At 40.6% G+C, this 13,643-nt stretch overlaps 1 protein-coding gene across 4 annotated transcripts in view; it reads left to right on the top strand.

Annotated features, from left to right (window-relative positions):
- Nucleotides 1-13,643, top strand: part of FHIP1A (FHF complex subunit HOOK interacting protein 1A) — a 235,322-nt gene that overhangs the window by 150,017 nt on the left and 71,662 nt on the right. For all 4 annotated transcript variants that reach the window (XM_004758060.3, XM_013059168.2, XM_004758057.3 and 1 more), the window contains one exon: nt 11,060-11,686. In XM_004758060.3, the coding sequence (XP_004758117.1) occupies nt 11,060-11,686 (627 nt within the window). The remainder of the gene's footprint in view (nt 1-11,059; nt 11,687-13,643) is intronic.

Here is a 13,643-nt window from a genome sequence, read left to right as displayed (position 1 = left end):
TTCCTTCCTTCTTCTCTCTCTCTCTCCTCCCTTTCCTTTCTTCAGTAGGGATCTAGTTGAAAACCATGGTTTCCATAAAAGCAATTGGGAAATGCTTCCATAAAATGCTTCCATAAAAGCAATGTATATTCCTCAGATATTTTTGGAAGAACAGTCGTTGACCTGAAAGGAGCTTGGACATCATGTTGCAATAGACTTGACCAGGATTAGACCCTCTTTCCCTCCTCCCTGGTGATTTCCACCTAGTCCTTACACTGTAACAGTGCTAAAATACATATTTATTAAATATTTACCAAGTGCTGTGCTGAGTACTTTCAAAGCCTTATGTCATTTACTCTTCCCGGCAAACCCATAAGGCCATAAGGCCGTTAGTGTCAGCTTCCTCATTTTACAGATGAGGGAATGGAGGATTAGAGAGGTGGAGTTAACTCTCTTGAGGTTATACAGATAGTGAGTTTCCAAGCAAGTACATAGTGGATCTTGGTCCCTTGGCTGATGTATTTGACCTTTGTGCTCTACCATTTTTCCGGCTGGTGGTCCCTGCATAATTTAAGGAAAGAAGATGCCTGGCAGTATCTGAATTCATTACAAAGCTGATTATAAAAGTTTTTTGATTATTCAGTTTGACTTCTCTGTATCTCTGATCCGCTTGTATAGATAATTACGGGTTCAATGTTCAGAAAATTTATCAGCTCACCACTTTCCTCAGGGAGTTTACAAGTAGTAAAATAAATAAAATTGGTCTTCTTTACTACTTGTCCAACATTACACTCCCTAGGTGAGCTGGTAAGTGGCTATTTATGTGACAGTTTTTTAATGACTACCCAGTTCCTTCCTGTGGCTGGAAACAGCAGAGGGGTTAAAGCACTGAGCCTGCAAATCACAGCAATTATGGGGGACACAATTTAGATCAAAAACAAAATCAATTCTGCTTCTGGGTCACTTACACTTTGTAGCTTCTTGTCATTAGTGTAAAGCTTCCAAGACTTTTTATGCATTTCCCATTTTCTGACATTTTGCTATTAGAATCTTAATGGGTCTGCTCTGGATTTTAAGGACACATCTGCTTCAGAAAAGGGAGGAAAGTAATTCAGGAGTTTTCCAGATAATTAGAGCAATTATCTTTGACTTTGCACTTTTATAAGTTTTTTAATATGCTGGTTCCAAAGTGGGGTTGTGAACCATAAGGGATGTGCCCGTTAGTCCTTTGAGTATAGGAAGAATATTTTAGAAGGCCTGTTTTTATCTTTATCTTTTGAAAATTTCTATTTTGGCTTTATTAAGTAGGTAATATAGTCACATATTAGTATGTATACATTTATTAATGTATCTAATAATTATTTGTGCTCATTTTTTTTTTTAACTGGTAGGAGTGCTCAGTTAGATGTTTAATATTGAGAATACTTTCAGCTTCAGTCATTTCATTTGGCTGAAAAAGTCCATCATTCTAATTCGCATTCTTGGCTCTGGGCCCATTTTATTTACTTGTGTAAAAATACTTTTGGTGTAAGCATTCCTGGTGGGGAATGTGTGATGTAATCTGTTTAGTATTCTGTACCAGTCTTCAAAGACAGGAAATATCATCCACCTCTTGATTTTATGCAGATGGATCATTTGCCCTGTCAGATTCTACCCTGGGCAAGCTTTCTCCAAAGCTGCTGGAGTGTTGGAGAGTCTTACTTCAAGAATGTGTAAATACCCTTTCCCACTGGTGAAGGAGTAAATATTGGTCCCATAATCATATTCCTCGTTTCCATATCCGTTATGAATGACTTCAGCATCATCCAACATTTTGGGTGATCGGAAGCATGGCACCCTTTGTTGAGTACAGGAAAATACTGAGTTCAGGGTAAGGATAACTTTGTCAGAGGGAATAGTGTCCAGTTATTAAATACTTCTTTTCATAAAGGGGGGACACTCTTGGTCTTATTCCTCTTTCAGTCATTTCTTTAACTTGCTTACTTCTTCAGTCTTGGTTTTTCCTTTTAAATAAATCTGCAAAGTTCCCGAAGTCTCTGTCTGCTTCCAAGAAAGGCTCTTTTGGTTACCTTTATGAATAAAAATACTGGTTCAAGAAATGCACGTGCATGTCAACACCATTATTGTTAAATGGAGATTTACTAGCCCCAGCTATGGATTCCTCATTGTAGGCTGCACCAGTGGGACATGGGGATGTGTCAGCCTTGGTCTGGGTTTTTAAAGAATGTATGTGCTAATTTGGATGACGAGGCGAGATACATTATTAGAAAATGAGTAATAGTGATTATGGGAATTAAGTCAAAGGAAGGGACTATTATGTGTGAAAATGGCTTGGGAAATGGAGGAAGTGAGATTTGGCTAGCTTGACTATAGGAAAGGAAGGTTTTGATAACAAAGGAAAAGAACATTTTAGTGAAGAGGTATTGGGAAGGAATCCTCAGTGTTGACTTTTTCTGGTGGTAAAAATAGAAAGGTGAAGACAAGGCAAAGTGGAGAGGCAGGGCTACATGTGGGGTAAGGCCCGGGACCTTCAGTTGATAGGAATAAATGATACTGATCTGGAGGTTTATACATTAGCACTTGACTGGGAGTCATTCAGGCTGGGGACGCATGTAGAATGGTTGAGAGGATTGGGGAAGAATGACCTAAAGTCTGACAGAAACTCCTGTGACTTGTGGAACGATAGCCCCTGGGTTTTCCTGAGGCAACCTGTGAGGCTGGCAAGAAATGTGGCCTAGTCGGAACTGGGTGACTGCATCCTATCTACTGAAGTATCCTGTTAGCTGGCAAGTACAGTGTTATTTTTGTTTTGTTTTTTCTTTTTAATATGGTAAATTAGGGAAAATGAAGTCAACAGAAGTCTGTGGTATCTGGAGTTCTTCTGTTTGTTAGGATACTTAAGTACAAATTCAGCTTAATTAACATATATTTGACAGGTTCTGTTCCGCTGTTTACTAGTAGCTTCTGTTCCAGACCTTTACTAGTAGCTTCTGTTCCAGACCTTGACTTAACAAAGCAAACTTTGATGGAGGAGGATATCCGCTTGCCCACCTACACCTTGCTGTCTGTCAGAGACCGCTTGTTCTGCCATCCTCCGTCATCTAAGGCAATCTGGGATTCTGGAGGCTCGCAGGTGTAGAGACCTCGAACTAGTTGAGCACTTGGGTTTCCCAAGGGCTCCCTGGATTCAGGGAGCTCATGACATCCCCAGAAGGGTTCGCTAGTGGACCTTCAGGAATAGTTATGTTTCTAACAGTGACTTCGGAGAATCAAGGCCACAGGAATCCTACAGCCTGGTTGCTGGCCTGGATGTCAGGCCTTGATTTTACTCCTTGTCTCTGATTTAGTCTTCAGAAATGCAACGTAGTGCCTGTCACGCTAGTTCAGGCTTCTCTGCCTTAGGCATTTCCTCCTCTTTCTGCCTATATTATCCCTCCCCCTGGCTAAATGCCTTTCTTTCTTAAGGACTCATTTGGGACATCAGTTCTTCTAGGAAACCTTCTGTGTTCTCTTCTATGTTTCCACTCTGTGCTCCAACAACATCCCAAGTGTTTTTTCGCTGTTAGACCAACCACGTTTTATTAAAATTACATGTACAGTAGCTTCTTCCCAATCTCATTTTGAGCTCCTCATGATCAGAGACCATTTGTAGCTTACCTACATCTCCAGTGTCAAGAATATCATAAGCCTATTGTAGATGTTCAATAAATTGTTGAACCAAGAGACGGGAAATATGAAATACAACTTTAGAAGAGCTAGGTGACTTAGAAAACACCTTTGAACATGCACTCATATTAAAACATTCTGTAGTTTTCTAGTAGGATCTTTGGACTGGCATTTAAAAAAAAAGATTTTATTTGTTTATTTGACACAGCGAGAGAGCACAGTTATGGAGAGCAGACCCCCCACTGAGCAGGGAGCCCCATGTGGGGCTCAATCCCAGGACTGTGGAATCATGACCTGAGCCAACGGTAGATACTTAAGGGACTGAGTCACCCAGGGGCCCTGAGACTTACATTTAATGATGAGCAATTTGGTGGAGTGAGTGAATTTTTAATTTTTCTAGTAGTCTCTAAGAACAGTTTATAGTCTAGTAGACTATTATTTTTATCTCTTGTTTTGCTTCTTTGCTTCTTCTGAATGGAAGAGCAAGCAAGAAGTAAGAAACATTGGTCCAGCAGATAATAAACTATTCAACTATATTTCCATGTAAATTAACCTGCCCCCACACTAGTTTTTTCCACAATGGCAGAGTTGTACTTTGTGAAGAAGCTTCACAAAGCTTTGCTCTATTCATTCTCTGTTCTCTCCTTTTAAGAATTGAATCAGTATTGGTTATATACTTAGTGGAATCTGTTCTTAGAACCAGGAAAACAGAGGTGATGGGTTAAAAATAAAATAAATTGGGGGATACCAGGTGGCTCAGTTGGTTAAGCATCTGACTCTTGATTTTGGCTCAGGTCATGATTTCAGGGTCCTGGAATTGAGCCCCTCTTTGAGCTCCACGCTCAAGTCAAATAAAGATAAAAAATATTAAACAAAACAAAACAAGTGGAAATGCACATTTCTATGTGCTTCTGGTTGGTCAGTAGCCAACAGCTTCTCCTTACTATCCTCAGCCTCCAAAAGTAAGTGGTTATACAGTTTTAAACCAAGAAAATGTCAGAGCTCAAATAGAGTAATAGTGGTAGACGAAGTAAAGCTAGTGGGTCTAGCAGCCTTTTTCTTCTCCTTCTTCTTCTTCTTCTTTTTTTTTTTTTACAAAAGATTTTATTTATTTATTTTACAGAGAGAGAGAGAGAGAGATATCACAAATAGGCAGAGAGAGAGGGGGAAGCAGGCTCCTCTCTTAGCAAAGAACCTGATGGTGGGGCTCGATCCCCGGACCCTGAGATCACGACCAGAGCTGAAGGCAGAGGCTTAACCCACTGAGTTACCCAGGTGCCCCGCCTTGATGGGGGTGGGGATAAGAAAGACAATGAGATTAGTTAATTAAGTCAAATGTCCTCCCATAATAATGCAAAAATAGATAATATGTTTTAAGTACAGTATCTTTTTTTTAAAGATTTTATTTATGTGACAGAGAGACAGTGAGAGAGGGAACACAAGCAGGGGAAGTGGGCGAGAAAGAGAAGCAGGCTTCCTGCAGAGCAGGGAGCCTGATGTAGGGCAGGATCCCTGGACCCTGGGATCATGACTTGAGCCAAAGGCAGATGCTTAATGACTAAGCCATTCAGGTGGCCCTTAAGTACAGTAGCATGTATGGAGCTCCAAGTAGCCTGATTCTATTAAAGAAGTATAGGGTACTGATAGTGGATTTGAGATGTGCATTTTAGTCTGCCTTGTGAAACTGATTCTCTCATTCTGTTCATCTTCGTTCTTTTGGTCTGTGCTTTGTCATAGATTAACTAATAGCAATTAAATAAAGTCTTTGAGAGACGAAACATGGGGAAGTATTAGGGAATCCGATCTTCTTAATATCTTAGGTGAGGTTTGTTTATTTAAAAAAATTATATCTCAGCTTTTCAAGTAGCTCTAAAGTTGACAGTAGGAAGTAAAGCAGAACAAAAGCTATGTTTCTTTAGAGGGTCAAGGCATTAACTTGTGCTCCAATTGGACTTTGAAATGTTGAACCTGTGGAAATGTCAGCAAGTCACCCTCTATATGTTCAGTGTAAGTTTGTTTTGGCCATGGAATGGAATATTATTACATAGATCATTATTCTTAAATCCTTTCCCTAATACATAAATTTAAAAACATATCTAAGGAGTAGTTTATTATGTTATTTTATTGATTGATGTTCCTACCATGTTTCTTTGTTGCAGTAATGCTAGACCACCTCTGGTCCCAAGGAGGAATGGTGTGTAGCTGTAGCCCCTACTTTTCCCCGTTTTATCCCAGATTTAGACATGCCTCTGGAGTTTGGGACTGGAGTGGAAATGAACCAAATTGGACAAGCACATGTATATTATTAGGCAGTTATCTTAATATAAAAAGAAACAACTCAGTAGATGTCTCTCATGGCAGTCAGTGTGTAAGGAGTATGCCAGATTGAAAGACATCGCTGTTAAGTAATGATTAAGGACTGGATGGAAACTTACTTCTGTTGTAGTTATTTGGTACGTTAAGTGGAATTTGCCTTAAGATCATAAAAGCCTGCCCTTCTTCTGTGTGGTGGAAAATGTTGCTTAGTAACTTGGTTTTTTCCACGATGCCACTTTAAATTAGCATTCCAAAGGATTTCAAAGTATGAGTTGTACTCACATGACTTTCTTGAAATAATGAGGCTCTAACCAAAGTAGCATAAGTAGTCATTTCTTAATACGTGCATGTATGTAAGACACAAAACAATATTAAGATGGAGTCAGAGCTAAGCTGACAGATAAACACTTGTGTTTACCACAAAGAATAATCATTTGTTAGCTGGAGGAGTGATTATGTGGCTCTTTCATTCTGAAAGCATTTGAGCTTCCTATTTAGAATTTGTGAATATTGGAATTCAGACCTATTATTACTGACTGTCGGGGACCATCATTAGAGCTAAGGATAGGAGTAGCAGATAGCCTCAGTGAAAGAAAGATGCTCTTTGTTCATCTCATTTACCCATAATAACCTTCCATTAACCTAAATCAAATGACTTAGGTTAAAATGTAGTTCTATTGGTCAGATGGTAATTTGTGTACCATCATTTACACTATTGATTTTTTGTGTGTTTGTTTCTTTTTAGAATTGTGATAATTTACATGAGGATCTCTATGTGATCCAGGCTCATAATTCACACACATATATACCAGCTTGTATTTGTTAAAGTTTGTGGACCAACAAATGCCGAGCCATGATCAGTGAAACGTTGACAATGCTCTTTCCCAGCTTAGCTGGGTTCCTCAGTGAGCTTGGGCTATTATCAGGGGCTGATTGCTTTATTCAATGGCATTTTCAGCCTAGAGAAGTGAACTTGTAAAGGAAATGTTTGCATAGCATGTTTTGCTTGCTTTCCCTCTCTTCCATTCTTGGGTCCCTCCAGCTCCCTTAGTAGTATTTTTTCCCCTGAACTAAATCCCCGAGGCAAAGTTTATAGCCCAGAAGCCAGGGCTGGGAGACCTGTGGCAAGGTCGAGAGCCCAAGATAGAGGATCTCAGGGGAATGTGCTTGGCCTGGGGACGCCACTGGGAGCAAATGGGACTGTGGATTTGTGGGACTAGAAGGTCAGAGGGGATCAACGCGTGACAGTAGGCAGCAGGCAGAAGTCAGCACACAGAATCTCAGGGTTTGGTGGAAGTGATGTGAGAAGACAGCACTAAAGGAAAGAATAAGGAAAAGTCCAGTCACATCAGGCATCTGTCTGCAGAAGTGGAGAGAACTGTGACACCAGTCGGGCAGCAAACTTGGGACATCAGAATTTCTTCGGCGTTTTAGTGCATGTCGTGCGCGAGGCCAGAGGCTTCTTAGACATTCCCCATCTAGTTAGGCCCCAGGCCCTGGGTATGGGCCCCAAAAAACAACTCAGAAAAGCAGGTCGTGGGTGTATCTGCCGGGAAGAGAAAAGGAGGTGGCCTGGGCGGGTCCTGACACCTGAGGAGGGACCTTAAGGACATGTGTCAGCAGAGGCATAATTAGCACTTTGCTGAGCACTGTGGATTCCGTGACTCACAGGCCTTGGTGTAACACACCCTCTTCCTGGCAGTGAAACCACCCGGCCAGGGCTGGGAATGAGTGCGGGCTCCTAATATGTCTGCTCCATTCCACACGACCAATAAACCTTACATCTTCTGTGGGTTATCAAAGCTCTGCACTGGCATTTCTCTGCATAGTAACCCAGAAGGCAGAGTAGACAAGGCTTATGCTATCAAGAGGGTAAAGATTCTTCAATTCCAAAGTGGCTCATTTTGCCTTCGGTATAAAAACCTTAGTTCTCTCTCTCTCTCTCTCTGTTTTGCTATGACAAACCTTAAAAAAAAGTAGGTCTTTTTGCAAAGAATTACAGTATACAGTACAGCATACAATAATATAAATGACAAATCTATGAGAAGAATGTACTTTGTGCCCATGTAAATAGTTCTTTATATTACTTACACACATTTAGGTATGTGAGAAACACATGCATGCATGTAGTCTAAGTACATATACACATGTGTAAATTTATATTGCTTAGGAATTTCTGAAAATGAGGAGATTTCAATTATGAATTGTTTTTAACTCAGTGTTTTGGTCCCTTTTAAAAGACATAGTACGAGATTACTATATCTATTTTAATTTTTATTTATATTATGAAATTAGATCAGTTTACAGGGGAGAAGAACTCATTAACCTAAAAATCCCATTTATGTCTTTTCAGACTCATTTCTGGTCCTACGTCTATTTGTCAGTATATTTAGTTTTTAACTTAAATTGTTTCATATGTACATGTGCGTGTAGTGATTTGATTCACTTAGTGTTTATTTTTAATAGCTTTATTGTATGGTGATGTAACATTTTCATTATAATCCTCTTATTATTGACTGACTGAGTCAATGGTATTTTTATTTTTCATTATTGAAAATATCATCGGTGTGAACCTCTCTTAACAAATTATTTTTAGATTGTTTCCTTGGGGCATTTTCCCCAAAGTGAGATTACCAAGTCAAAGGGCAGGAGCCATTTTATAGCTTCAGTTACATATTGCCAAATTGTTTTCCAGAAAGATTGAGCTAATTTGTGCCACCACTAACAGTATATAAAGCACAGTTTCAATTTTCAACAGTTTAGACAGTCTGAGCACACATGAGAAGTATAATTACATTTCTACCCTGAGGCCTACCTGTATATAGATAGCTCTCATAAGTAAACTCAGTATGTGGACTTTGAAATTAGGGAACTGATGAAGTATGTTACTAATTTATTCTTCAGAATGTGGAGCCTTGAAGGTAGAGCATTTGGGGCTGGAGAACATGTGTGTTGAGGTGGTCCCTTTTGGAAATACGCATTACTGTGGTCCCACACCAGAAACTGCCAAGGCCAGAGCAGAGGGAAAGGACAGCCAGGCCCCAGCATTTCTGCCAGTGAGGGTTTCTGCCAGTGAGGTCCTCAGGTCTCTGAGGAATTCTGGAGGACTTCTGGGAAGTTGGGGGAGGTGGGGAGGGGGTGAGTTCTGAAGTCTGGCATGCCTTGAAGAAGAGGGCTTGTCCAGTGGGTATGCTGGGGCCACCGGTCCCTGAGCCCTGTTCCACTCAGGTAGCTGCTCACTGAAGGCCTTTCTCATTGGACATGCCAACTTGGGTGTTGGAGTCATTTTTTCCTTTGTGACAGCATTATTAATTTTATAATGCAGGTTGGTAGAGATGACAGATTCTGTGGAAATCTGTTCATCCTGGATACACTTGCCTGGTCTATAAAGGCTCCTTTGCCTCATTTCTGACAGGGGAAAATCTCAGACCTTTTCCAGAGGAATAAATTCTTCTCATTGCTCATGCATGCTGACATAGCGTTGTACCTTTGCCAGCTTCCCCAGTGACTTGCAAAAATTCTATAACCTAAATAGAGGCCATGTAACAGCATGTTGCAGAACTGGGCCAGGAGGGTACAGAAGACACACATAATCCCTACAGCATGTGGTTCAGGAAGGCAGAAAGGACCAAAGATCAAGTCATTGATAAGGTTTTGCATTATCTCAGATTATGTGTATACATTTTAAAGGGAGTAAACTGAATGGATATTTTCCTAGAAATTCCAAGTCATATGATTGCATGGGAGTTGAGATGAAAAAATTATTGTAATTTCTAGGTCTCAAGGTGGAAATAATCTTGATGGACAGAGAGAGGTAGGAAGCATTCAGTAGTCAGCAGAGAGAAACAACAGGGTTGTCACGTGACCTAACTGGGATTTATTTATATTTTACCATCAACTGATTTTTTTTCTTCTGGTGCTGAAATGTATATAACAAAGATTGCCTTCTTAACCTTTCTTAAGTTTCCAGTTCAGTGGTGGTTAAACTATATATGCAACCATCACTACTATTTCCAAAACTTTTATTGCCTCCTTCAGAGACTTGCTATGTTAGGGATTTATTTTCTAATTGGTCATGTCAGAAATTTTTCTGGTTTCAAAAAATGCAGAGTTCAAAACCTTCATTTTATTATTATTATTATTTTTTAGTTTCAGCATATGCCATTCTGCTAGGTAGGTATCCCTCGTTGATCAGTTTCCTTTCATCCAACCTAATCTTGCAGGCGTGATAGAAGAAGATGCCCATCCAAATAGAAGGGGGGGATGTTCTGTCAAGGACGTGTGAGGAGCTGTGTTCCCTGTTGGAACCTCCAAATAAACTCTGTAGAAGAACATGGGCAGTCTTAAATTAGTTTTAATAAATTAGACTTAAATAAATCTACCTATTTAATGTATTTTAAAATTAAAAAACAATATTACATTCTTGACTGTTCAGAAAAAAGTTGAGAACTTGTCACGCCTTTGAACACAAAAATAATAATTATTTTCCCATATTTCTTTTTGATTTTTCTTCATATACATGTTTTTGATATAGTTGATAATGATGGATCTAACCATATATAAATGACTTTTCATCTATTATTTCACAGTTTTTCATTTTGCTTAGTGGTTTTTATAATAAATGCTTATGAATGGATGTAACAATTTTTTTTAACCTTTGATCTTCTTTGACATTTAGGTTGCCAAAATTTATAGCTGTTATAAATGAACATCTTCAAACACATGCTTTCTATAGTTTAACTACTTCATCTTACCCTCATGAGAGAGACAAACACAGGATTCATAGTTATCTTTTTAAAAAATATTTTATTTATTTATTTGAGAGAGAGAGAGAGAGAACATGAGCAGGGGTGGGGAGTGGCAGAAGAGGCAGAGGGAGAAGCAGACTCCCTGTGGACTCGAACCCAGTACCCTGAGATCATGTCCTGGGCCAAAGTCAGATGGTTAATCCACTGAGCCACCCAGGTGCCCTTCATAATTTACCTTATTGTGGGCCTGGCTCCTCATTTCTCATGAAGATACAACACAGTCAGTGGCAGTGCGTTTTTGTAATGAAGGTAAACATGAGGTGGATGACAAATGTCTGCATTGCTTGCAGGTCGTGAAGATCTTAGAGAAGCATGACCCCTTGAAGAACACCCAGGCAAAATATGGGTCCATCCCTCCAGATGAGGCCAGTGCTGTACAGAATTATGTAGAACACATGCTCTTCTTGCTGATCGAAGAGCAAGCCAAGGATGCTGCGATGGGGCCAATTCTGGAATTTGTGGTCTCAGAGAACATCATGGAGAAGCTCTTTCTTTGGAGCCTGCGGAGGGAATTTACTGATGAGACTAAAATCGAGCAGCTCAAGATGTATGAGATGTTGGTCACCCAATCCCACCAGCCTCTGCTGCACCACAAGCCCATCCTGAAGCCCCTGATGATGTTGCTGAGCTCTTGTTCGGGAACAACCACACCCGCCGTGGAGGGGAAGCTGGTTGTCCTGCTCAATCAGCTTTGTTCCATCCTTGCCAAAGATCCCTCTATCCTGGAACTCTTCTTCCACACTAGTGAGGACCAAGGGGCTGCCAACTTCCTCATCTTCTCCCTTCTGATTCCCTTCATTCACCGAGAGGGGACAGTAGGTCAGCAGGCCCGGGATGCTTTGCTGTTCATCATGTCCCTATCTGCCGAGAACAGCATGGTGGCCCATCACATTGTGGAGAACACCTACTTTTGTCCAGTAAGTCCCTCTCGTTGGCGTGCTTTCCATCTCCCCTTTTCCTCTCCTGTGCTACTGGTAAATACTTTTTCTGTTCCTTTCTTTCCATCAAGTTGTCCTTGGCAACTTTTAAGGGAAGATGTTTGTAGGAAATCTATTGGAGGGAGCAGGGGAATCTAAGTTGAGATGCTATTTGGCTAAGCATTGTCAGCTCAAAATAAGCCAGCAGAGGAAACTGTATGCATTACCGTTTCTTGTGTCATTTCTGTTGGATTAGGAATGATTTTAGTTTTTTTCCAAGAGTGTATCCTGAGTGATCGGTGTAACCTGCACTTTCTGTATTCCTGCTTTTCAAGTCGATTTCGCACCCTACCTAGAATCATGGCAGGCGGTGAGCCCACGCAGCTGGTTTCACAAATTAATTTGTTTCTCAGCAAGATAATGACCATAATCGGAGATACAAAACACTGGTTCTATTTTTAAAATTAAACACATATTTACAGTGTGAGGGAGCAGGAAATCTGCTCCTCTGTAGGGTTTCCTGATCATCAGGAAAGAGAAAGAGAGCGCAAGGTCCTTGGCAGACGTTACCATGCCGGTGGTCCAACCATGGTCACAGGTCTGCAAAGGAATGGGAGCCGTCTGGGACCCCGAAGATACTTCAGGGCTCTGATTAGTTTTTTATGTGTCAGTGTTGTCTATAGAACCGGGGTTCGAATGGCAGATTTATATCTTCTGATTTGTTGGAGATGTTGGGCAACAGCTCTTTTCATGGTCCCTGCTCAGTGAACACTGTCTAGTCCATTGGCATTTCTTTTATCATCACCTCATGGTACTCCTTGATAAACTATATTGTCTTGAGTATGCCTGCTTCTGCTGAAATCTTAGGGCCTTTAATGAGTTTATTAACAGGCCAGCAAGTTGCCACAAGTAGATTAGATTTATTATTAACAAAGGCTGTATGGGTAGTTCTTGAATGGGGAGAGGGCAGTTGGGAATGTCTGTGGGGCATGCTTTGTTGTCACAGGGGCATGAGGTAGCCATGGAGGGAGGTCAGCTAGTGCTTAGTGGGCAGCAACCAGGGATGCTCCGTGTCTGGTAATTTGTGGAACAGTCTTGCACGGTAAAGAACAGACTTGCCCAAAATGCTCATAGCAACCCCCGTGCGTAATGCACTCTGTTTTGCTTTGAGGTTCAAAAGCAGTAATCCTCTTTATGCTACTAAATTCTTATTTTTACTGGTGAATATTTATTTTGGGCAAACAAATGGGTAAAAAGTTTGAAAACCAGAACTTCCGTTAAGAAATTCCAGGTCCCGGGGCGCCTGGGTGGCTCAGTGGGTTGAGTCTCTGCCTTCAGCTCAGGTCATGATCTCAGGGTCCTGGGATCGAGCCCCGCATCAGACTCTCTGCTCAGCAGAGAGCCTGCTTCCTCCTCTCTCTCTGCCTGCCTCTCTGCCTACTTGTGATCTCTGTCTGTCAAATAAATAAATAAAATCTTAAAAAAAAAAAAGAAAGAAATTCCAGGTACCATGCGTCTCTTTTGGGTTCTGATGAGTAGAATTAGAAATTGTACAAAGATTGATAGTCAAACAAGAAGGAAAGAACCAATTCCCTTCATGTGTGCCAACGTAGTAAATGTCCCTTCCTTATTGCCTTCAGTATTGTAGTTTCTTATGGACTCTTTCTAAAGAATATATTGTAGGTAAAAATGGGACTTCTCACTTGAACCTAAGCATCTTTGGAGTACATTGCTGTATTACTTTTCTATTTCTGCTATAATAAATTACTTTAAACAAGACGGATTCATTATCTTACAGTATTATCTTACTGTAGGTTAGAAGTCCAGCAGGTCTCACTGGGCTAAAATTGAGGTATCAGCAGGGCTATGCTCCTTTCTGGAGGCTCTCATGGTGAGTGCATTTCCTTGCCTCTTGACTAGATCTAACAAATATATGAAAATTTTCTATAGAGAAAAT

This window comes from Mustela putorius, unplaced genomic scaffold, assembly GCF_011764305.1.
Source record: "Mustela putorius furo isolate JIRA1106 unplaced genomic scaffold, ASM1176430v1.1 tig00000242_pilon_pilon_pilon, whole genome shotgun sequence".
Classification (NCBI taxonomy): Eukaryota; Metazoa; Chordata; class Mammalia; order Carnivora; family Mustelidae; genus Mustela; species Mustela putorius.
The sequence above is the reverse complement of the archived record's forward strand: the minus strand, read 5'-3'. Positions and strand labels throughout refer to the sequence as shown.